Here is a 25,157-nt window from a genome sequence, read left to right as displayed (position 1 = left end):
AACAGGCAAAGCTGCTGTCAATATGTGAGTTTCCCTCACATAGGGTAGGTTAATGTACTGGGGCAATTTAAATGTTTATGTAGAAGACTGCAAATACAACCTTATGGGAGTTTTTCATTTGAACAACAGTCGACAGCTACAGAGAGAGGGAGGAGGGGAGCAAAAGATGGACTGCTGCATTTTTAAATGTGCTGTACCATTTCTCATTGATGTTGAATATAATAGTTGTTGGTTTTTTTCATATTTCATTGCAGTCAGGACCAACATGCTTCCTGGTGCAGGGGGATGGTGTGTATCTGTATTTTGGTATAATGTAAATAAACTGAAGGGGAGGCATGGAGGTAGAGTGGCCGTCTACTTAACCCCTAATTGCTCCTATCGGACCTGCGGTGGACAGGCGACCCGTCCAGGGTGAACCCTGCCCTTCGCCCAATGTCAGCTGGGATAGGCTCCAGGCCCCCCCCCCCCCAACCCTTAATAGAAATGAGGTATAGAAAATGGACAGATTGCTAGTAATTACACTGAAATCAGCTACCTGCATTTGTTTTTCCATTTGAAAAAGCATCTTAGTTTATGGGTGAGAAAAACTGAAGAAAGGCTGCCAAACGTGAAGTGAGTGGAGTGTTTAGGGAGTGACTCATCATGATCCTTCCTCTCTTCACCGTCTCCTGAAGTAGGGGCTTATTAAACTATACAGTTGGTTTATCCTGTTGTTCTTGATCTTTTCTCTCTCTGTATAAATAATTCATCATGAATCCAGCACACACACACACACACACACACACACACACACACTTGTTTGGAGGGTAGATGTTATTTCCCAGACAGTATATCAAAGAGAGCGACTAATCAGCGGGAGTCTTTGCAGGGACACTGCTGTAAACGAGCTCACACCTTCAGTGGCAGGGTGTGACCGTTAGATGGTACTTCACAAAAAGAGTCCAGTTATCAGCTGCAGGGTTTTTCAGTTGGAAGCCATAAGAACAACCTACATTCATAGTTTCCACAATCAGTTTTAAGGGCAAAGGTGATCTACCCATCACCACAGAACACAGGTGTTGCTATGGCAGATGTCTTATTCCACTGCTGTGCATCCTGGGAGCAAACTATAAAGATCAGAAAAACAATACAAATATTTAGTGAAGAAATAGTCCTCTTTGTCATTATGCACAAATGATTCTGTGACACTGAGCCTGCATCATTTCAATCATACACGATGCTCTAAAGTCTTTCAAACAATACAGCTGTTGAATCTTTGAATGCTCATGGACGCACGCAGCCTTTGGGGGTTGTTCCAACACATGCACCAGCAGCAGCTTCAAAGCATCTTCCCATCACAAGCAAGGCCCTGTGCACACCTGACATAAAGATTAATTATTACTATTTGTGGCTTTGCTCTCTTTTGCTTTTAATTGTCAACTGGGGGTGTTAAGCTTCAACTGAAGAGACCCAGGGGCAGACTCAAGATGTTCAAACTGAAAAGTTTTAAACGTAGACAGGAACTGGGAATGGCTTCAGAAGAAGTGGCAGAGCTGAAGCAGAGGGTGATGAGATGGGCTGGCTGGAGAACAGGTGGACGAGCAGGCAGGCAGATTACTGGCAGGTGGCGGCAGCGATGGTCCTGAGCACAAACAAGCAGGTTGGCACGGAGGGGGGACTTGCAGATTGAGGCAGCCTGAATGTAACTACCACTGTTGCAAAGACAACAATCTGGCAAAGACTGGATGACGAGCTGGGGCAGATATACTGCTTGAGTCGATTAGTGGATTGGTTGCAGGCGAGTCAGGTTGGCAGCTGGTGGTTGGGAGGATGGCCACTCCCAGTCAGAGAGGACAAACAAGACACACGAGACACGAAAGAGGAGGGGAAAACAGTGGGAACAACAAGGAAATGAGGAGGCACCACTGGACTACGACAGAGGGAGAGCATTGTCTGCTGTTCCGGCAGCTCCATTGGGATGAAGAGCAAAGACCTGTCAGCTGATCTCTCTAGAGAATAATAATAAACCTAACAGCCAATCAAAACCAGATGGTGGTTCCTGAAGACTTTAGAATGTTATTGATAGACATGAGTTGATGTTTGGATTGACAGCATCAAAATAATGTGTTTCTTCTCCGCATGTTTAGAGTGGCATACTCATGAGGCTTGTTTGTAATAAATACAAATTGTTGCGAGAAAGTACGTCAAACAAAAATGTGAACTGTTACATTTAACATGGAATTAAGAATATATTTGATTTCTTGCTTGCTTTCTTTCTATTTACTGGCCTGGAATGTCACACGACATCCAAATGATGGTGGAGAAGTGCTGTGTCAGCAGCTCAAACCACAACAACAGAAAGGACCACTTATCTTCAAGCTGAAAGGTCACTCAGAACTTCTGTTATTTTACTACCTGACAAAGTGTCCAGAAGAACTGAACTTACCTGATAAAACAGCTCACACAGTTATCCAGAAAATGAAATCTGTCTTTTCCAGGTTTGGAATACCAAAAACCCTACTGAGCGACGAGGTCCCGTTTGCCAGCTGCGAGATGAAGCATCATGGGAGTTCAAGCCTGCACACTCCAGCTCAGCATATTCACAGAAAAAAAGACAGGCAAAAAGACAGCGAAACATGCAACAACAAACAGTTCCAGACCCCCATTTTGCTGCTATCACTGAGAAAGACCACAGGCTTGAATGAGTGACCCCACAGGTGTTGCTGGGACAGGTCCTGCAGAGTAGACCCCCGCTTCAGCAGTGGAAGAACAGTCAGACCCTCTACCAGGTACAGAGACAGTGTCATGGGTACCTAAATAAAGGTCACACCAAACTTTGTGTATTACCAAAGAGACATGATGAAGTGCCAGAATTTCTTTAAATATTCATTTCTTGTGTGTTATCAAGGAGACAAAGAAACTAAAACAGGTGATGATTGTCATATTGTTGTTAAAATGATAGTGTTACGCTGTTAGAAATGTTCTATTGCTGGAAGTATTTTAGGAAATAGCTTCTTCTGATAGAACTGGACCGTGTTCTGGTCTAGGGAAAGGTGGATGTGGTGCGGTTGAACAAGCACTCTGTGCTCTGTAAAGCTGGTCTGTAATCTGTTGTGCCCCTGCAGTGATTCTTCATGTCCGTAAGGATCTGTTGTCAACTCAGAAAAGAGCAACAAGCTGAAAGTTCCGACCACGTACGGTCCCTGCCCTTTAAGAGACAAAGACATTGAATTACACCCAGGCTTCAGAGAGCCTGACGGAGACTGGGAAAAATGGGCTCTCACGTTCACATTTGGTCTGTGTTGGAGTTTAACATCAAAACCAAAAACTATCCTAAAGTCCAAATTCATACAGATTAGAAATCCTGCAAATCCGGCTGCCGCATCAGAAGTGCTCCAGGGCACTAGGGGCAGTGTTTGTCCTCCCGTTCTGTCTCGGTTCATCAACTTCTGCTTCACGCTGCTCCTAGTGCCCTGGAGCACTTCCACTGTGGCGGTAGGATTTGCAGGATTTCTACTCCTCGTGTATTTTGGCTTTTGTTTTTTTGTTGTTATTTGTGTTTTTTGTTTGTTTGTTTGTTGTTTTTGCATTTGTCCTCTTCAATTGTAGCGCATTTGCACCTCTTGGCCAGCACACTGATTCAATAGTTATATGCTCTGTGTGGGGATCACTCCCCCCTCGTCGGCCAGAGAAAGTACTGAACCTAAGGTTACATGTACGGCGCTTAGGGGCATCACAGTAAAGGTCACACGTTAAAAAGTTAAGAAATGTTGGACCAGGATTCTTCACATTCCATATACCACTAATATTCATCATGTCCCTTCCCGCACCACTCACCCATCTCATCTGGAGGACAGTTCATGCTGTATTACGTCCAGGTTTACACAGGCATTCCACTGACTCCTCCTCACCTTTAGCTCCTGACTCCTCCTCACCTGTGCATCGTTGACTCCATCAGCTGCTTCTGGTTGCGCCTGGCTTTGTGTGTGGCCCCTGGACGCTACTGCACCTGAGGACACACGCAAGCAGGCAATGGGGCCAAACGATCAGCTTCATTATAATAACAGGAAGCTGTGGGAGAGAAAAATTAAAACAAAAAAAAGTTTCTTGACTCCAGCCAAGATTACTACGATCGTGTCCAGCAAACCAGTGAGGCCATTCATCTTTTTTTTCCCCTGATTTTTGGTGGCTTCAAGGCACTTCCTTTTATGACATTATTTTTTGTTTTCCAAATATGACTTTAGGCTCATTTGAACTGATTTGGAGGTGTATTTGGAGGTGTGTTCTTGTTGTTTGGACTGCCTGTTTTTTACGTGAGCCACAAGTTGCACCCCTGGAACAGAAATCAAACAAAGACGATGAAATCTTACTGAAGCGGATGTGAAGGGGGTTTATCTCACGTGCTGAGGATTTTGTTATAGAGTTTAAATGCATTTGTTATGTGTATAATGTGTGTGTGTGTGTCTGTGTCTCTGTGTGTGTGTGTGTGTCCGTGTCTGTGTCTGTGTGTGTTGGCTGTTGGTCAAGCTTTGTTTATCCTGACAGACAAGGGTGGCCAGGTTGGGTTGTGGACTGAGTTGTTATGCACCTTCACATATCTGTGGTATTAAAATTAGTAAGACTCTGTGTGTGTGTGTGTGTGTGTGTGTGTGTGTGTGTGTGTGTGTGTGTGTGTGTGTGTGTGTGTGGTGGTGGTGGTAGAGACTAAGTAGATGTGCCCTTTACTTTGACAGAGCATGAAAAGGTATTTGGTTCTTCCTGTAGCTTTAAAAAAAAACCAAAAAAACTCTACAGAGAGAGGCTTTGAAAAAAGGGAAGAATAAAGAAAGGAAGAAAGTCTTGTTCGGCCTCGAAACGACAATAAAATGGTCAGCCTCAGCACACTCCCATCAGTCTAGCGAGTCATTTTTATTTGGTTTCATATCAACAGGAGTTAAGAGGCACCAACGTCCACGATTCCCCCTCCCAATGATGAGCGTTAAAGGTCAGCTGAATATTGCACAGCGTGGCCCCTGTACCATCGTGACAGAACAATGAGCCATCACACAGTAATGAAAACATTTTTTCATGCATTTTACTGCTTGGTGGGAAATTGCCTCCAGAAGCACACTTAGGACTTTTGAAAGCTTTTAAAAAATCACCTCCTCTAATGCCCATTAGGTGTATTTTTCCACAAACATGTTGTGGTTTCAAGCCATAAGTGATGTGCTCATAGTCACAGGCCCAAGCATCTGCAGTCACATCAGAGACTGGTGTTTACTATAAATGTACCATCAGATTACATAAGCACAGTCAACTTGAGACCCACATGTTGGAATCAACAGCCCGCAGGGGAACAAAATACCTCCGATTACAGTTCAAATGTTCATTTACTGTTAGTGAGGCTGTCCTGACGCAGATTTTGTTGGTTTGAATAACAGAAATGTTCCTATCCGTGAATTTATATCCAACATGGAAAATGATGAATGCTTTTCTATCTCCACTGGAAATTTGATCATGAAGGTTGAACATCTGTCCTGGAAGAATACTGAGAAGCTATTAAAGTGGTATTAAAGCTTTTATCCTTCAAATTAAATATGGAGGTCACACTTTGTGAGAAATGGGGGGGCTTTATGAGAGGTGGTTAGAGATTCTGTGGTGAAGCCAGAGGAGGGATGATGGAGCTGCTCGGTGAGGGAATGTACACAAACACTTGTAGATATGTAAATCCACTTAGCAATAAATTCTGAGACATACAAGGTGTGAGCCTGCTGCTGCCCCCTGGAGGACAAATTAATTCATGTAGATTTAAGACGTAATTGTCTGATCTTTTCCAAAATATTGCAATTCTGTCACTACTGTTTGGAAAGGACTTTTTTTTTGAGAGTCATGATAAGAATAGAAGAACACAAATGGACAAAAGTGCAGATACATGAATACAGAGGAGTTCAAAGCAAATTATACTATGGACATGAAATGAACATATTTAAGAAAAATTACATCTTACATTAACAGGATTTACAGTCACAACCATCTGAGAGGATTTATGGACAAAGGAGAGAAAAGGAAGTTCTTCTTCGCACATTTGCTTTGACTCTTCAGATGTTTCCTTCTTTACATTTATTCCACTTTGATGGAAAATGTCAGGTTGGGCCTTGAAAAAGGGATTTTAATCAAACCGCCTTTCTTTTTGCCAGTCGGATTCTTTCCCCGTCCCATCAGAGCTGTGTTATATTTCGTTATTAGACTTCAGTTTTGGATGGTTTACTTTGAATGGCTCACTGTTTAGTTTATTTTTCCACTGCTGATCTTGGTGGTTTTTCTAGTGTTCCCATGTTTGTGTTTGGTTTCTCTTGTGTTTTTTCTAGTCATTTAATGTTTTATTTTGAAATTCACATCCCTTGTCTGTACTCCTGTGTTGCTTCCTGTCTTTGTCTGTTTCCTGTCTTGTTTGAAATGAATCACCAGTGTCTCCTCTGATAATCTGCCCCGTTGTTTAAGTTCAGTTGCTCACGCCCGTCTTTGTCCGATCTGGTTGTGTTTGTACGTGCCTTGTCGTCATCCAGCCTGTTTGCATATCTTCGTTTTTGAGTTTCTTGTGTCATTTTTGTCATATTTGGATTGCCAGTTAGGCTTTTTATCTATTTATTTTTAAATATCCAGTGGAGTTTTCCATCTTGTCCTGCCTGTTTTCTTGTTTCTGCATTTGGGTCCGCCTTCCTCGCACCTGGCAACAACTTGAAGACAACTAAAATCTCGATGAGTGTGTAGATCGTCTTTAAGTCTTGTAACGAACCAAGGCCATTGGGAGCTGTTAGATTGCCTCAAAATTGTATCTTAAAAAAAAGAATTTAAATGGTTTGTGTTAAAAGGATAGATGGTGAAAGCTGTCGGTGTAGTGTGGTAAAGAAGTGGAAATATAAAATATGCTCAACCCCCATGTTGTGGGAAGTACAAGACTTTGGAAAACATACAGTGCTTTTATATTTTGGGCTTCATAGAATGGGATTGTCAGTTCATCAATAAAGAGTATTTCACTTGAATTCATGGTCTGTCCAAGTACAAATATCCACCCTAAAACTAGAACTGGATTGTAGACATGCACAGAAACTAAAACGAAACAAAAAACCTCATGTCGCCGAATTTTGACACGTTCTTGAAGGGAGCAATTATTTTTTTCACCACACGTCAAAGTGATTGAACGCGTCACATTCAGAGCTGCATAATGATGAATTAGAATAACTGCTTGTTCGCGTTTGAATTTGTGTTTCGCTATGAATATTCAGTTTTCACTCTGGATTGGAAAATGGTGTAAAGTAACAAAAAGTGTGTAGTGAGCAGAGAATGTCTTACTGTCTTGAGGTACTGCAGACGGAGGTTTTCCTCCCACCTGCTGCAGCTCTCAGGTTGGGGACGGAGTCTACTGAAGCCACAGCTGTGGAATATTCATAGCAGCTGGACTTTTGACACTTTAACTCAGAAGTTTTATTGCAAAACTTGCACCTACACGTCCCCGACTTCAATTGCACTGTGGTGATGTCAAATGTATTTATGTGTTCATTTATTCATATATTCTGCTCTGGTACATACAGCAATGGCACTGGTTAATATGTGAGTCACCTAAATTAGTTTTTCCCCTTTCATCATCTACTCACTGTCACGGCAATAGAAGGTTGAGGGAAGATCTCAGTCCAAAAAACACGGAATCTCACAGGAGAAAACGTCACAGAAAACTTCCAAACAATGGAACTGAACATTTAAATGTCCAAAGAATGTGTAATAAAACCATGACATTCCTCCAGACGGTGGGAGGAAGCCGGAGTACCAGAGAGAACCCACGCAAACTTCAGTCATCATTCATTTCTAAAGTGGTGTTATGATTCTTTGAGAGCATGATATGAATAAATGATAATACGACTTTATTTTGGCGGCATGGTGGTGCAGTGGTCAGCACTGTGGCCTCACAGCAAGAAGGTTCTGGGTTCAAGTCCCGGCTCCAGCACAGGATCTTTCTGTGTGGAGTCTGCATGTTCTCCCTGTGTCTGTGTGGGTTCTCTCTGGTACTCCAGCTTCCTCCCACAGTCCAAAGACATCAAGAGGGGACGAGGCTGATTGATACTCTAAATTGACTGTAGGTGTGACTGTGAGTGTGAATGGTTGTCTGTCTGTATGTGTTGGCCTTGTGATGGACTGCTGACCTGACTGACTGAGACCCTTAATAGGATAGGAGATAGAAAATGGAAGGATGGCAGGATGGATGGGTTTATATCAATCAATCAATCAATCTTATCGCACGTGTCTGTTTTTGCCACTGCCTTGTCTCCATTCATTGTTTACGTACTGAACAGGATTTCAAACACTTTTTGTCACAGAATAAACGCGTTTTCCCACAGATCCGCGTCGTCACAAGGCCTGGTAGCTCTTATTGGTCAGCGAACTGAAAGGAGGCGGTTCCTGTTCTTTTGATTGGCTACATTTTTAAATCTCCTCCCCCCGATTGGACAAGAGCGTCTTCGTCCTATTGGCTCATTTCACTTTCACCGACAATTTGAATTCAGCGAGAGAAGAGAACAGCTGCAGGAAGGAAAAGAAGGTAAGAAATATTTGAATATATGTGTTTATTCTGAATCAGACCTGCGTGTTTGGATGCTGTACCGTAATCCAGCGGTGTCACGTCATGTTGGGTGTTTAATTGTTACTGCAGCGCTCAGTTCACAGCACCGGACTAAAACCGAGCATTGTCTCCTAATCGCTCGCAGATTTGTTCTCCTTCTCCTCCTTCATCGCCCAAAACCGTGACTGAGAAGTAAAACTGTTTGTCTCGGGAGAAAGACGCAGCATGTCCGAGGACAGCGGAGCTCATCTGCAGTGTTGCGTGTCGGTGGAGCATCTCGACACTTCTGGACAGGCGACGCGGAGGCAGCTCATCCGCAAAGCTTCTGTCACTCTGGGAAGGAATGAGTTCCAGGAGATCATCCTCCGAGTCCACGATGGAAAAATCCCGCAAAGTTACAAATTAAAAGACTTTAAACTCTTCACTAAGTTCGCGAGGGAGGGGAAGTGCACCGTCAAACTGCTTCCTGAAAACATCCAGGTTCTTATCTCCAACTGCCCCCCAGACCAACTAAAACTCTTCCTCAAAACCCTGAGCATCAAACACCAGGCCTGGAGGTGTAGCAAGCCTCTGAGCGATCGAGAGAAGCTGAAAGCCGGCCTGCCCCGCAGCTTCGAGGCCATCAGCCCCCTTCAGCAGAAAGACATCCAGAAGGTCAATGAGCTCAGGAGTAAGGCGCCTCCTGCAGGAATCTCAGATCGCACCAATAAGATGGCCGGTGCAGGTCAGCAGGTCAAAAGGTCAAGGAGTGACTGCAACTTAAGCCCTGTGAGTTAAACAGTACCAAAGTGAGGTAGCAACGTTTGTTGAGTGTGAGCGGTGAGATGGTGAGCACTTGTGTGACTGTTTCAGGTGAAAGCCCACCCCAGTAAGAAGCCCACCCTGTCTCTCCCGTCACGGAAGCTGAACAAGGACCAGGTCGCGGTCCTCACAGCTGTGCTGAGCGGCAGGAACGTCTTCTTCACGGGAAGCGCAGGTATGAGGCGTCGGTAAAGAGACTGTTACATATGTGATGTGTATTTAGAATATTAATATTTTGGGATTCATGAAAAACCTGGCGAATTCTTAGAATTCAAAAATAGAATTTTCAAAATTTTTTTTAATCTTAAATGAAAATAACCAGCAGAAATTGCTGGAGAAATTATTTGTAAGAAAGGCGTGGATCACTTATTTATTGGTAAAAGCACAGATGAAGCCTGATATTTGCTCCAGCTCATTTTGTTCAACCAGCAACACAAACGCACACACACACATACAAGTTTTATGCTTGTCTGCCTGTTGTTTGCTCACCTGAACGTGTCCTTTCAGGTACGGGAAAGTCCTTCTTACTCAAGAGAATCATTGGCTCTCTTCCTCCAAAGAGCACCTTCGCCACAGCCAGCACAGGAGTGGCGGCGTGTCACATCGGAGGAACAACCTTACACAACTTTGCTGGTCAGTTATTGTGCTTCTTAAGCGATAAATTGGATACAAACCAAAACAGCAGCGTACTCATTATGTAACAGAAAATTGCTGATGAGGTTATTTCCTCTCACGTCAACAAGCTTCTATTCTTTTTTTAAAAATTTGTCTAAATAACCGGTCCGATCACCTCCAAAGGCCTGAAGTGACCCTGTATGCAAGCACACCCGTCTCTTTTCTGTGCAAGAAGTAAACATTTTTATAACTGATTTATCTGCATGTCATTTTCAAAATTGCTCATTTACTGCAAAAAAGGAGAAAATCTCTCATATTCTCCTGTTTTGCTTGAAAATGAGAACTCAGTTGAATCACAGAAGACATTTCCCAAACTAGAACCAGTGAATATATTTAACATTTTGCTAAAAAAAAAAAAAAAGAATAAAACCAAGGCACTCAATTCCTCCTCTATCATAAAATAAAGAGCAGCTTCTGTTTGTGCTCCATCCAGCTGCAGCCTTCCTGCTCCCAGCGTCTGTGTGATGGCGCATTTAACATTATGAATCTTTAATGAAAAGGAGAGGTGTGAGATGGGTTTTAATTAAATCCCATTGTACGGTGGAGGCTGGGAATGGAGTCTCTGCACAGATGTTCTTCATTTGTGTCCCCTGGCTATCCGTCTCTCCGTCCTCTGTCCCCCAACCTTCCATCTGTCTCCAGGTATTGGCTCGGGCTCAGCCCCGCTGGAGCAGTGTATCGAGCTGGCCCAGAGGCCGGGGGTGCTGCAGCACTGGACCAGCTGTCGACAGCTCATCATTGATGAGATCTCCATGGTGGAGGCCGGTTTCTTTGACAAGCTGGAGTCCGTAGCAAGGTTAGAAGGGTTGACGCCAGGATGAGACGCCGTCGGAGTGGATTAAGAATAGAAGCATTTGTGGAGTTGTGCTGGGTTTTAGTTTGGCAGCTGTGTGCTGTGACATCAGCGGTGCGTTATGACACTCTTGAGTGTGTCCCCTTGTTATTCTTCAGTGTGCAAGTCCAAAATTTCTTTTCTTTTTTTACAAATAAGTACCTAAGCCACCCCCGTACACAGCCTGCATCAAAATATTGTCAAAGACAGACATCTTGGTAAAGAAAAGCTTCCTCATGAATTGACTCATTTTTGCCATCTTTTGCACAACTTGAACATTCAAATGATATCCGTCTGACGCACTTCATGACCCGGTCAGCTGGCATTGGGCACCAACCAAATTCTAGTTTGTGCAACTGAAACGATGATTCGAAATGATAAAGCAAGTTGTCCAAGTTTAAACTGTCGATTTTAAGTTAAAACCAGCGCCTAACGTAACGTTTGAAAGGCTGATGGATAGCAAGTAACATAAAGTCACATTAACTTAGGTCATCTTGCATGTTGCGGAGCATCAGTTTATTCTTGTCTATCCTGGAACACGTCTCCTCTATCACTTAGCTTGGTTACTATGGCAGCGAACTAGACCGAGAGGGAGGCCGGGACTTATGTACACAAAGAAGCATTTAGAGCTCTAAATGGTTGACGGGTAACAAAGAGCAGCACTTCCTCCACAACTTGAGTGAGCAGAGCTCCGTCTGCGTGAGGAGTTTTTGGTGTGTGCTGAATTGTACGGCCCGTTGTAGAAATGTAAACTCCTCACCAGTCGATAGATCAAAACACTGATATGCCATGATTTAACACTGTTTCAATCTTACAAATTTTGGGGTTGAGATTGTGACTTATGACCAATTTGTTATGCATAATCAATAACAATTGTCAACTTTCTGGAAGAAAGTATTGTTTGACCAAAACCACTGCATTCTGAAAGGAATATTTACCTAAACCTCATTAACTGAACAGAAGTGATGCACTGATGATGTGCACACGCAGACACACTCTCTGTTCTGCTCTGCGGCAGGGCAGTGAGGAGATCTACTGCACCATTCGGAGGCATCCAACTGATCGTGTGTGGCGACTTCCTTCAGCTGCCTCCTGTTTCCAAGGGGAAGGAAAAGGCCAGTTTCTGCTTCCAGGTCAGTGCTACCAAGTCTAAATCCAGGTGACGACTGTTGGTTCGTGCTGCAGCCAACAGTCTCTTAAAATATGATTAAATCCATGCGGACGGGCGTGAGCTGGGAACATGCGTGAGTCATGCGCATTAAGCTGTTGCGAGCACCACCTGAAGGCTGTGAATTATAGTTTAATGTTAGGCCTTGTTCACTCTTTGAAACTTCAGGCCAGAAGTTGGCGTAAAGTCATTCAGGTCAACATGGAGCTGACAGAAGTGAGGCGGCAAACGGACAAGGCCTTCATCTCCCTCCTGCAGGCGGTGAGGGTGGGCAGGTAACCTCTCGGGTTCATGTAGATTGTAAATATTCAATCCAAAAAAAAAAGCGTACAAGTGAAGGTTCTTTTCTCTACTCACCTGATTCAGAGTGACTGAGGAAGTCACATCCAAACTGATGGAAAGCGCCTATCACCAGATCGACAGGGACGGTATCGTAGCGACCAGGCTGTGCACACACAAGGACGACGTGGAGCTCACAAATGAGAACAAACTCCAGCAGCTGCCAGGTCCGAATTGTTTGCTTTGTTACTTTTCAATTTGCCTGCCATCTGGCTGTGAGCCAGGTGGAAATGGGCAAAAACAGAGCTTCAGACAGACTCTTGCTCCCACTCTTTATTTTCATCTCTTGTAGTGATTTTATTTTGAGACATAAATGCTGCTGGAGTGCATCTCTTCCCCTACGGCGGCAGATTTGCCCTGCGTTTAGAGCAAAACAACTGACTACATTCCTCTTCTATTACAAACCTATTTGTTGTGTGATACCTTTGACATTTTTGGGTGAATCCACCTGAGTTCTGCCACAGCCACCCCACCCACTCCTCTAAATTTTATGTAAGAAGGGCCGACTTCTCGTGCCTGCAGAATGATGGTGTGTCACTGTTCCTCAGGCCCGTCGCGTGTGTTTGAGGCCCTCGACAGTGATCCGGCGCTGGTGCGAACCATTGACGCTCACACTCCCGTCAGCAGACTAATCCAACTCAAAGTGGGAGCCCAGGTGTGTTTGTTTGAGCGCTTCATTTCTTCCTCACTTGCGGTTTACGTATATGAACACTGCACTCAGTGTTAGCTTTGTTTTTTTAGGTCATGCTGACAAAGAACCTGGATGTGGCTCGAGGTCTGGTGAACGGAGCTCGAGGGGTTGTGGTGGCGTTTGAGTCTGGAAAACAAGGTCAGAACTTTTTTAAATTTCTTCTTCGATTCCTCCAGTCAGAACAGTCCAAGTCATGACCAGACATCTGCCCTGATGGGTGAATGTAACCTCAGGCCTGAAAGAATTCTACTTTTTGTGAATTGATTTTAGAAAAGTGTGTGTGTGTGTGTGTGTTGGGGGGGGGGGGGGGGTACTTGTATAGTTCTGTTCCGGGTTTCTTCTACATTGCTGACACCCCCTTTCTCCATGTGTCATGTATGACTTCTTTGCTCATCTATCTTGCAACAGCTGTTGTGCACCACACTGTCTTGTGCTGTCATGCTTGTATTTCACACATTTTTTGCAAAAAGTTGCCACTGGCAAAGACTGGCAAGATGCATTAGTGGTGCTAGCTTGATGCAGTTGATCAGCCACGGAGGAATGGTGAGTCTCCAGGTGTGTAAATAGATTAATAGTTTGCACATTTTTCACTAGCGCACATCTTCTGCACAGCTTGCAGGTGGGCTGTGTGGTGTCCAAAGGCTTCTCTTTGGTGTCTTGGTAAAACCTAAAATAAAGCCAAATAAGAGACACGACCTTTTTCTTCGCCTCTAACTTAACTTCTTTGTTCGTCATGCCACTGCCCGTCAGTGACATAACTCCCCCACCCCTTGCGTGATTGGCTGGTAAACCAGCGAGCTCCATTAAGCATGGCTGGATTATCTGACAACAGAGTGGATTGCCCAACCCTACAATGTAAATGTGTACGTTAGCTGCCAGGCTCCTTTTCATCTGCTGTCCCTGGATGGGTCACAAAAAGTAATTAAATGCATGAAGGAATGTAAAGGGGATTCAAAAATTACATAAAAGTGATTCGCAAATCCAAATTCAGTTGTTGGCATGTAAAACGGGATGCCATTTTTACTTTTGAGGAGATTTGATTGGTAGCTAAGCTGACCAGCAAATGCTAACCATACAGAACACACTCATAGTCTACCTTCACCCCTCAGCCACTCCCGGCCACCTGCTTCCCACGACATCAGGCGTGTCAACTGTAGCACGTAGTTGAACCTGGAAAGTAAAATCACACTACAAAAACAACTTCAACTGTTTTTTCTTTTTGTCTTATCTTTAGTTACAACAAGGACAGTTTGCTAATTCCTTGTTTCCTTAGGACTCCCACGTGTGCGTTTCCTGTGTGGCGTTACAGAAGTGTTGAAGCTTGAGCGCTGGGTGTTTAAGTCGGGGGGCGGCATTTTCCTGAGTCGACAGCAGTTGCCACTCAAACTTGCCTGGGCCATCTCCATACACAAGAGCCAGGTGGTCCAACACACACTCTCTCTCACACACACACACACACACACACCCCAGAGACAAAGGCTCACCAATGGCGTCACGTCTCTGAGGTTGTTCAGCGTTGCCATGGGAAACAGGGGTTTTGTGTGGGTTTCTCTAGAAGGAGTGACTCACCTGACGCATGTTTATTTTGATTTAATTGGTCAGAAAGCTAATTATACTCTTATTTTGTGCTGAATTGTAATCGAATCAAGACAGGCAGCAGTATAAGCCTGAAAGGTAATCACTCCTCTCTCCATTTAGTAATGGCTGTCGAACGTTAAGACCACGAGGAGTACAGACCAGAGTGGAGGAAGACGCGCAGCGGGGGTTTTAATAAAATGTCTCCTCACGACAGCTGCTTTGATCAAAGCCAGACTGAACTCTACACATAAGATGGGCTTTAGGTCACTCTGTATTTCCTGCTCCACCCGTGTACCCACTCCCTCTGTCAGAGGTCTGTACGGATGAACCCTTTACTCCAGGGCTCCAAGTCATTTTCGCTAATCCATCTCTTCCAATCTGACAACAGCGCAACTTCCGGCTGTTTGAAGATGGATGTTAGATTCATTCTTAAAAATACTAATGCTTTCCATCATATTTTTTTATTGATATTAACTTGACGAGAGGAAAAAAAAAAAACCTCTCTCAAAAGATGAGCTTCAACGTGAAACCATTTCACGGCCCACCCACGGGGCCCTACCCGCCAGTTGAGAAACACAGTATCGGTGATGCTTTATTCTCTAACTTTCTGGAGAAAAAAACCTCAAAAGCCTCGTTCCCGGCTAGTTCTTAAGATTATGTGGTGATGTTTTTTTTTAATTCACTAATGCATTTATTACTCATCCCACATTCTGTTGAAAGCGCCGAAGAGTTTTAGTTTGTGACGTGAGAAGGGAAGGTAGATTTTTATATCAGTTTTATTTGCATTGGAAAAATCCATTAAAATGGTTGCGTGATGTATTTGTTCATTTTTATAGGCATAAGTGGAAATGGTGTTTTGACACGAAGTTGCTCTTAAATATTGCGCCTTTCTACAATTCGACCATTGCTGCAGGCTGAAGTGTGTGTGTGTGTGTGTGTGTGTGTGTGTGTGTGTGTGTGTAATTACACCAAACACACTCTCAAACATGATGTTCTCATCTGCCTCAGCTTACAACGTCATGATTAAAAAAAATCAATGCTTTGATCATTAAATATTTGATTGCATTCAAAGTTGCATTGTATTTAAAGCCGAGGATAATTTGAAATTAATTTGAATCTTGTCTCGGTAAATAAATTAAACCGAATCACATAAATGAGAAATCGAAGCAAATAATTACATTTTCCATAAGATTGAAATGTCATTTGAAATAAAATCAATTCAATGTAATTTTAAATTTGTAATTAAGATAATTGAAGTCAAATCACTGATGAATTCAGGCGTACTCTTCATAAAGTGATGAAATAATCTTTTCGATGATAACAAAAATCTGAGAAATAAGAAAGCTTTGAATTACTTACAGACTTACGTCCAGTTGACCAGATTTTACTTCGCTTCGATCTACGATGACCTGGATGAATGAGAACCTACACAGACTACTTACAGACCCCAAACTTCATAATACTTCACATTCCTCGTATTCCTTTGAATTTTCTCCTAACGTGTGCATTTAAATGCTAATGTTAGCTTCCGGGTGCTACGTGAGATGACTCCTGGTCTCCTACACCGCCGGTGCTCCTCGTGAACCCACTCGGTTTGATCACTTCTCACTGTGCCATGTTTCCAGCCCCCCACCCCCACCCCCACCCCCACCCACTCTGCTCCCAGCCTTCAATATCCTGACCTCTAACTATGGAATTGGTTAGAGACAAAAGCGAGGCCTGTGGGTGATTAAGTTCATTTGTCACGACCTGAGGGTCACCGATGTTGGATCAGCAGCAGAGTAACAACACTCCCCTGCACCTGCCTCCCTTCAGAGGAAATGAGACTGGAGAATAAGAGGTGTCTGTGTTTCAGAGGTGGCTGTGAATCCAGACAATTCCTGTCTTGTCTGTGTTGTCAACAATCAACTCACTCAACTTGTTTGTTCCTCTGCAACGATGTGATGTGGAATTACTGTCTTATTTTAGGGGATGACGTTGGACTGCGTGGAAATCTCTCTAGCGCGGGTGTTCGAGAGCGGCCAGGCCTACGTGGCCTTGTCTCGGGCTCGGAGTTTGGAGGGTCTGAGGGTTATGGATTTTGACCCCCGAGTGGTCCGTGCGGACCCAGATGTTCTCCTCTTCTACAAGAAACTGAGGAAGGAGAGGCTCCTCATGCAGGTCACTGTTTGTAGATATGAACTGAACTTTTACATGGTGCACATTATTTCCAGTCAATCATAAACTACTTTCAAGACTTTATGTCATGGTTGGGATTGAGGTCGATTTTAGAAATATTTTTCAAACTTTAGTCATTTTGAATAACTTCCTGTGTCTCTCGCTTTCCTCAGGCCTCCATGGACGACTTTGTTAGCAATAACAACCAAGAAAACTGGTGAGAGCCTCTCAGCGGTGACTGCCATGTTACCTGCCCTGAACTGGAACCAGACGTCCACCTCACAGCTCCTGTTATACAGTGAACTCACACTGCCACCATGTGGCCAATACTGAGACTTTTTATTATTTTTTTAATTGACTTGTTTTTAATTTATTATGATTACTGGATGGAATTCCAATAAAGTTTTACTCGGCTCTTACACTTGTGCCTTTCCTCACTTGACATTTATTTTTATGAAAACATTATGAACGTAAAGATGACGGTGATTCATTTTTATGACTTCAGTTCCCGGGTGGCAAATCGAATTTGTTTCTGCCGCCAGTGCTCATTTGCATGTGGTGGATTAGTTTACCTGACTACTTTATCAGAATGATACTTCATAGTCATAGCTTCCAAAGAATCTAGTGTTGCAGATACCCATTTCCCCTGAATTCCCAATGTTCCATTTAAATCTTTAATTTGGGGAGTAAAGTCAGGGTCAGCAGCGGTTGATGTTGCTACAAGTCTGTGACTACATTATTGGATGGTTCCCCTCCCCTCCCCATGTAATCATTCTGGAAAAACTTCTCACACTAAGAATTGCATGAAATTTAAAGCACCCTAGTTCAATTCCAGCTGCATGGTATGAGTTGTGGATCCAAAAAGTTACAAGTAGCTTCTAGATTTCTACCCGAAAACCTCCAGGACAGCAGGTGAATGTTTACTCATTAACATCCATTGTCAGTCCAGTGGTTCAGGGTAGGTGAACGGTTCATACTCTTGGCGTTCACCCAGGAGGAGTCTGGATCTTTCTGTAGTTTTTACTTACCATTTTATGATAAGTTTTTTTTGTGTCCATTTAGGTAAAATTCCTTAGTCGCAGAGAAAAAGCTACAAAAGCTCTGTAGCTGGCTTTCTGCTCTCCCTGGTGCAGAGCTCTCTGCTCCTAATGAATTGCATCTCTCAAGACAGCAGAATGGAGAAACTGAGGCAAACGGTACTTTTTGCTGGAAAAAAAGTGACTGAAATTTTTGAGTTTGAAAATCATTCTTGATGAAAGAAATGCCTGGAACTACAATAGAGTATTAAAGACGAGATGTAAAGATGCTGTGAGGACTGAGATGGCCATGGTCTGGGCCGTCAGCAGGGAAAGACTTGAGTAAACGCGTGTAGTACATACAGCCTGTAGACGCTACGTTGAAGATTAGTTGCTTGTTGGACAGAAACATTAAACGTTCTAGAACAATGAAGTCCAAACTGATAACCAAGTAAGTTTTATTATTTTCGGGGCCAAATGAAAATCCATGACCAAACCTGAGGTAAACGCTGCATCACTGGACCGACCACATCATCAATGGAACATTTTATTTGCACAACCTTGACTTGTGGCTGTACCCATCATTCATACAAGCAGTGATTCACTATGTACAATCAGCCTCTCATGCTGTATGCCTGTGGACAGAAGGTGGCATGTATTTAGTCCAGGAACCCAAGAAAATGTACATTAAAACACAGAACGAAGTGAGTTTGAACTATTCTACTGAAATCTTTCTTCCTTTTCTTTTTACAGTTTTAGCAGTTAAATAGAAACTGAGCTGCAGGTGGTGAGACCTGGTTGGGCCGGTCATTTCACATTGTGGAACAGCTTGTGCGCGACCTGCAAAGAGGGGAGAAAAACAAAACAAAACACACATTTAGAGAGGAAGGAAGACACAAAAAGGAGCCTCTCACCATGATCTCTTCATACTCACACAATGGTCCCGTGCATGCAGGAAGTCGAACAGTTCTTCTGTGCACTCTTCTTCAGTTCTGTGTCTGGAGCTGACTCGGGCCTCACACGTCTCCAGACGCTCCTTGAAGTGTGCGCAGTGTTCAGTCTGCTCGCACTTGACTCGTATCATCTCTAGAGGGTCCTGAGACACACAGAAGGAGTGGAAGGCTGTTGCTTAATTTTCCATTTGAATGGAGGGGAGGTCGGTGGTCTCTTCCTCTCCTGACACATCTTATTTTTCTGCAACTGGAATCTAACTACTTTGTGTATGCGTGGCATAAAAACAATAAAAACGTCCTTTATGTCAAGGAAACTGGAGATATACTACTACAAAATTCATCTAGTAAAAATTCAAAACTGAAACACACAAGACTCATGCAGGCAATTATTACGCAGTTATTATATACCCAGCGTATACAATACACGCTTTCAAATTCACCACACACTCTTAGACAAAACTGATGTAGAAAATCTTCAATTTGTGAGGATTATAACCAGTTTTCATTCATGGTTTTACAGCCATGTTTATTTTAACAGCTGTTTGAAGGGTTCTCTTGATATTTTTCAGCCTTAATTGATATGAGTGAGATCTTCTACATTTTTGAAAAGCCAAGACATAGAACATATTCTACTGCAGGGTTCTTGTATCAGTGTTTTCATTTTATTGCAGGTGAACCAGTAGTTACACACTCAGTTCCATGGTTACAGGTTCAGGACATGAAACAATACTGCAACTGTGCTGTTTATCAGACAAATGTGAGTCAAGTTAATGAAGATGCACTTTCCATTTTATTTTGGCTCCTTCTGAGCATGTAGCCTTCATTCCTTTGTCATTCAAGGTGACTTCTTACCATACTTCAGCCTCTGTGGGGGCAGCTGAGTTCCTTCTTTTGCTTCTTAAAATAAAAACTAGTAAACCCAAAACAAACTTACCACCAGATCTTCCTCCTCCTCCTCCTCTTCCTCTTCTTCTGCCTCCTCCTCTTCCTCGGCAGGTGCATCTTCCTCCTGGTTCCAAAGTACGAATGGGAATTCATTAAGAATTCAAAATAACCTTACTAATTCATTTCCTGTTTTAATCCACCGATTTTTAGTACTGTGGCTGATATAAATGAATCGATCACTGACAATAATATGAGGAAACAGGTCTGTAATCACCTTTGTTATCGTCATAAAATCAGCATGAATCGTAGAAACCCCTGTTTAACGAATACAAGCAACGCACGATAATCTGGTAGTCAATTTCCGATTTTCCTTGGTTTCCTCGGTACGTTTTGCTTGCAGCTTCAATTTTCGCCGCAGGAGTCAGTAGAGTCAATAGAGTCATGCTAACCGCTGCGCCGAGTTAAGGAACAATCACACAAATAACAGGTGACCCCGGGGTAAAACACCCGGATGTTCTCACCTCGTCCTCCGGGTCGTCATAGGTGATCATTTTCCTCTCGAAACCCATGATTACGGTTCTAAAATACACACACAACTCCCCAAAGAGGACAAACGTCCTGGCTAGCCGACAGGGATACACTTCGCTGAGGACGTGAGGTCGGTCACACGCAGGAAATGACGTCTCGCTAGCTCACGGGAAGAAGACCCTTATTGGCTAGAAAACATGACGGTAGTCGCAGTCACGCACTGGTCAGTGTAGTTTAGGCCCCGCCCATTCAAGCAAGCGAGGGACCGCCCGGAACCATCTGTGCTGAATGTGTTGAAGTGAACTCGGACATAAGAAGTGTCGCGCAGCGTGATGGCGCTGGTCCTGGACGCCAGGCTCCTGTTAAGGAAAGTTCAAGATTTAAGGTGTTTGACTCCCAGAAGAAACCGAGTCAAAGATAAATGGGTATGTTGTCAGCATGGTGATAAACATGCTGTAACCTCCTCGAGAAGTGAAAATTAGACTCGTGTTCGGAAGTAGAGAGCTGTTTTTAAGGACATAGATACGATTATAATGAGCGTCACTACGTAACATTCGTACATGTCATTATATTGTACGATCAAATCTGTAGCGTCGTTGACAAAATTTACAATGTGCATCAATATGTTAACACTATTTTGGTCATGACTTACATTAGTAGCATATCGTAGTAAAGCTCGTCCAATTTTCTGGGCGTTTAAGTTGCATGATTGAATTCACACAGACGTCATCATGTAACCCTTTACCCTCGTCTGCGTCCTGACTGACAGGCTGCTACGCGCCCCAAGTACCCTCCTACAGCTTTGGCCTTGAAGTATTTTGATAGCACCTACAGCACTCAGCTGGGGCACCTCTGGCCATCAGTCCGAGCTGCCCTGCTCTCAGAGAAGAAGTATGGAGCCCTGCTCAATAATTTCTCCAGCGACGCTCTTCTGGAAGACTTTGAAGCCCAAGGATGCAGAGACTTCATCACAGACACCGACGGTGGGTGCTTATTTATGATGTAAGTCTGTCAGTGTTGAGGGAGGAATAATCAGCTCATGTTCTTTTTAGAAGAAATCTCACAGAATTTAAAAAAAAAAATTAATCTAATTGCAGCCACCTTGTTTGTACACACCATCCATCCATTTTCTACTGCTTATCCTGTTAAGGGTCGTGTGTTGGGGTGGGGGGGGGGGGGGGGGCTGGAGCCTATCCCAGCAGCCTTCAGGTGAGAGGCAGGGTTCACCCTGGACAGGTCACCAGTCCATCACAGGACCAACACATAGAGACAGACAACCATTCACACTCACAGTCACACCTACAGTCAATTTAGAGTATCAATCAGCCTCGTCCCCTCTTGATGTCTTTGGACTGTGGGAGGAAGCTGGAGTACCAGAGAGAACCCACACAGGAACAGGGAGAACATGGAGACTCGCACAGAAAGATCCCGTGGCCAAGCAGGGGCTCACACTTTTTTTAATCATCCTTTCGATATTTTTCATTATTCCTGCAGCTCAGCCAGTCGTTGAGCAGGAACCCGAAAAGGGATTGAAGGATGGGTCTGAGGTTACTGGTCGACAGTGGTCGCCTCTACAGCTCAGCTCCAAGATCAAGTGTGTGGTGTTTCCAAGAGGCGATATCACACGGTTCAAACCTGCCAGGTGAACTTCTGTGGTTATGACTTAGTCTGAATATGGATGTCACATTTTTGGCAGGAGACCCCAGACTTGTTCTCTGGCTGCGTTAGCCAGCTCTGACATGGGGGACCCTGAGGCACATAATCCCTCCACCTGGTCCTCAGTCTCCTCTGTACTTTAACTGTTTTTCTAATTTCATGAAAATACTTCCTTGTGTACTAACCATTCTGTTAGACTGTATGATTTTCTGAATTGTTTGGAAATGTGCTTATAAAAAATACTTTTTTCAGGAAAATCTTAATATTCCATTATCATTGATGATGACATGTTCTAGAACCAACAGGTGATCTGATACTTTCTTGTCCTATCAAGACCAGACATGTTCAGTTTGTTGGGTTACTACCTGATGGATGCAGCCTGTGTGTTGCCTTGTCTTGCGTTGGATATCCACGAGGGCCACAACGTCCTTGACCTCTGCGCAGCCCCCGGAGGCAAAGCCCTGACTTTATTTCAGACCCAGCGTAGCGGTGAGATAGTTCTTTGTTTGGTCCAGAATCTTTCCTGCATGGTGCCTGTCGGAAGTAGAGCTTCTCCTCCACCTCAGTCGTCCTTCATCTGTCTTTATATTGCAGGGTTTTTGTGTCTAAATGACGCCTCACCGTCTCGGACACTGCGACTGAGAAAAGTTATCCAGAGCTACGTTCCTAAGCAGCTTTTGAATGATCAGAATCTTCGCATCATGTCCTTTGATGGCACCAAATGGGGGGAAATAGAAAGGAACACTTTCGACAGAGTAAGACAGTCCCATCGTTCTTAGACAAAATGATTGAACACAGTTGTCATATACGTAACGGCGCTTCATCCACCGCCTCCCTTTATCTGTGTGTTCAGGTCCTTGTTGACGTTCCTTGCACCACAGACCGACATTCCCTCATGGAAGATGACAACAATATATTCAGTAGGAGCAGAACCAGTGAGAGGCAACAGCTGCCACAGCTGCAACTGAAGCTGCTGCTGTAAGATCAGGCCTCTTGGGGGGTGGGGCTGTTTAGACATGCATCATCCTTTACAGTCCCTTTGTTTTATTTGAGTCAACCAAGACCTTGATCATAAATCCAACGGGTCAGTAATTAGAAGTAGGGATGGGCGTTTAAAGAAATTTCTTTGCCCGGTCATCGGTAAAATTATCAATCAGTAACCAATGTAGTGGTTGTTGTATTGGCATGTGGTAATGCTGCACGCTGGTTTAATTCAGTGTATCAGATCTGGACCGTTAGCCCTCAACGGTACCAGTGGGCAACATGTCCATCTCAATAAAGCTGCAGATCCTTTGGCTAATTTCCTCAACCCGTTTAGCATCGCGGCTCCTCTGTGCTAACGCTGAGGTGATGCTAGGTTGAGAGGAGGAGCAGGCATCAACGTTAACCGAGGAGGGATGTACTTCGTTCAAGTGGTACATCACTGGTGTTGTTATTGTGTTGTACTTGTACACGGCTTCACCGTGCTTACAGCGAACTTAGGTTTTTTCCATTTGAAACGCTCCCACACCAAACTTCGTGATGACCTCTTCATGATTACGTTAGCAGCTCATAGGTAGAAGAGTAGAGGTAGAGGTAGTTAAATACTGCCCCCTGATGGTAAGATGTCTCACTGCTCCAACATACTGAAATTACAGAGCAACTCCTGTGATCAATGAAATTTCAAGTGATCGACAAAATTCTTAACAATCTATTATCAATCATCGATTAATCGAGCCCATCCCTCCATCAAAGATCCCCAAATTGTGCTATTAGCTCCTATAATCTTTAATTGATTAATGTTTCCATCTCAGAGATGCTCATCGTCCGTTTAAACCTGTGAGCTCGCTTCTTTAAGTGCTTTGTTCATGTTGCAGGGCAGGAATCGAAGCAGCGTGTTCAGGTGGGGAGGTCCTTTACTCCACCTGCACACTCTCTCACATCCAGAATGTTGCTGTAGTAGAACAGGCTATACACCTGGCTCAAGAGAACCACGGCATCCACCTTCAGGTCAGTGACACACAAGCTGCTCAAGAACCAGGATAATAATAAATGCACTGAAGAATCGCGGACGATGATTCACGACAAGGACCTGTGTAACTTCTGGTAATGGACATAGGAACCTGAATGTATTTTTACTGACTCTGTTTTCCTAATAAAACCTCCTTCCAGGTTGTGGATCTACGACCTCTCGCACAAATGTTCAGGAAAACCTTTCACTTTGCCCCTGACCTCCATCTGGGCGAGATGGTCATCCCACACTTAGCTGCTAACTTCGGACCGATCTACATGTGCAAGCTCAGGAGGCTGACGTAGACTGGATGGACTGTTTGGTGACTTGGCCTGCAAGACAGCATGGACACCTGCACCTGTTAGCATTAGCCGTTGATGGATTTGACTCTTTAATTTTGCTGTGTTTCAACTTCAGAATACAAGAAGCGAGCAGCTCATGGCCCCTACTCATGTCATATCATGAGAACATGAACTTTTGTGTCCTTGGTAACGAACAGGAACAGCGTTTCAACTTTTTAAACATAGAATATTAAATATAACGAAACAAACCTCATGCAGGAGACAACTGTCCCATTTTTAGTGGTCAGTTCACAGTAAAAATGCGGCTAATAACCAGTCTGAACAAGCAAGTGCTTCATATTTCACACTCCACATGGGGGGGGGGGGGGGTATGAGCAGAGATTTGTGTTGCTCTTCCACAGGAAACAAGAAAATGCTAACTTCTTTCACACAAGCTAAGGGGAAAGGCTGAGTTTACCAGTTGATTTACATTCCATCACTCACCTCTGGTCATAAGTTGGGTTACTGACTGAGGGATCGACTTTGCCAGTGGTGTCTTCCATGGGGGGCGGTCACACACCCCTGCAGTACCCACCAGAGCTCGTGTGCTTTCAGCTGCCGGGTGAGGAGCTCCAGACGAATCATGTCTCATTCATCATTTCTCATTTCTCTTGATATTCTGCTCTGCTTTTCAAGGGTGATATTCAGCTCTAAGTCCTGATGTTACAATATCCAAATATATAGAGAAAACCTTCCTTGGAACCATTTTGAAAATAAATGAAAAAAAGTGATTTCAAAGTACAACAGTGTGTGTTTACTGTGCTGATGGTTGCATTGTTCTGGTTTACTCACATTCTATCTGTAGCTCCTGTCTGACACTTGTAGTTGCAGCATCTTGCTAGTGTTTCCTGGACTCCATTTTATTACGCCTTTAACTGATTGTTTGGAATATTTTCATCTATTAAAATGTTTTAAACATTTTATATTTAAATTCAACTTTATGTAAAATGCTTATGTTTTACCAACAAGCAAACT

General features: G+C 43.7%; 3 protein-coding genes across 4 annotated transcripts; 2 read left to right on the top strand and 1 right to left on the bottom strand.

Moving 5' to 3' along the window:
• The first annotated feature begins 8,469 nt into the window (after window positions 1–8,469).
• Window positions 8,470–17,223, top strand: pif1 (PIF1 5'-to-3' DNA helicase homolog (S. cerevisiae)). The gene is made up of 13 exons (XM_086204904.1): window positions 8,470–8,551; window positions 8,718–9,340; window positions 9,425–9,548; window positions 9,881–10,006; window positions 10,691–10,844; window positions 11,899–12,013; window positions 12,217–12,323; window positions 12,415–12,554; window positions 12,936–13,042; window positions 13,129–13,216; window positions 14,352–14,497; window positions 16,625–16,816; window positions 16,987–17,223. Exons 2-13 carry the CDS (start codon window positions 8,798–8,800, stop codon window positions 17,032–17,034), a joined length of 1,890 nt encoding a protein of 629 aa, XP_086061030.1. The 5' UTR covers window positions 8,470–8,551; window positions 8,718–8,797; the 3' UTR covers window positions 17,035–17,223.
• A 1,135-nt stretch (window positions 17,224–18,358) lies between these two features.
• LOC147261331 (cytochrome b-c1 complex subunit 6, mitochondrial-like) lies at window positions 18,359–20,350 on the bottom strand. Of its 2 annotated transcripts, XM_086204903.1 has the most exons (5): window positions 20,189–20,350; window positions 19,717–19,791; window positions 18,764–18,925; window positions 18,624–18,669; window positions 18,359–18,464 (listed from the first exon to the last, which is right to left on the bottom strand). In XM_086204903.1, the coding sequence occupies exons 1-4, from the start codon at window positions 20,234–20,236 to the stop codon at window positions 18,637–18,639; spliced, it is 318 nt and encodes a 105-aa protein (XP_086061029.1). In that variant the 5' UTR covers window positions 20,237–20,350; the 3' UTR covers window positions 18,359–18,464; window positions 18,624–18,636. The 2 variants fall into 2 exon arrangements, with proteins under 2 accessions (XP_086061029.1, XP_086061028.1); XM_086204902.1 differs by having other exon boundaries at window positions 18,359–18,669; window positions 20,189–20,349.
• Window positions 20,351–20,464: 114 nt separating this feature from the next.
• Window positions 20,465–24,945, top strand: nsun4 (NOP2/Sun RNA methyltransferase 4). The gene is made up of 8 exons (XM_086204901.1): window positions 20,465–20,620; window positions 20,965–21,178; window positions 21,690–21,837; window positions 22,186–22,340; window positions 22,446–22,606; window positions 22,705–22,829; window positions 23,708–23,840; window positions 24,003–24,945. Exons 1-8 carry the CDS (start codon window positions 20,528–20,530, stop codon window positions 24,144–24,146), a joined length of 1,173 nt encoding a protein of 390 aa, XP_086061027.1. The 5' UTR covers window positions 20,465–20,527; the 3' UTR covers window positions 24,147–24,945.
• Window positions 24,946–25,157: the final 212 nt, after the last annotated feature.

This window comes from Aulostomus chinensis, chromosome 5 (genome assembly GCF_037954235.1).
Source record: "Aulostomus chinensis isolate RoL2024-O1b breed Wild chromosome 5, RoL_Achi_v1.0, whole genome shotgun sequence".
In the NCBI taxonomy this organism is placed as follows: domain Eukaryota; kingdom Metazoa; phylum Chordata; class Actinopteri; order Syngnathiformes; family Aulostomidae; genus Aulostomus; species Aulostomus chinensis.
The sequence above is the reverse complement of the archived record's forward strand: the minus strand, read 5'-3'. Positions and strand labels throughout refer to the sequence as shown.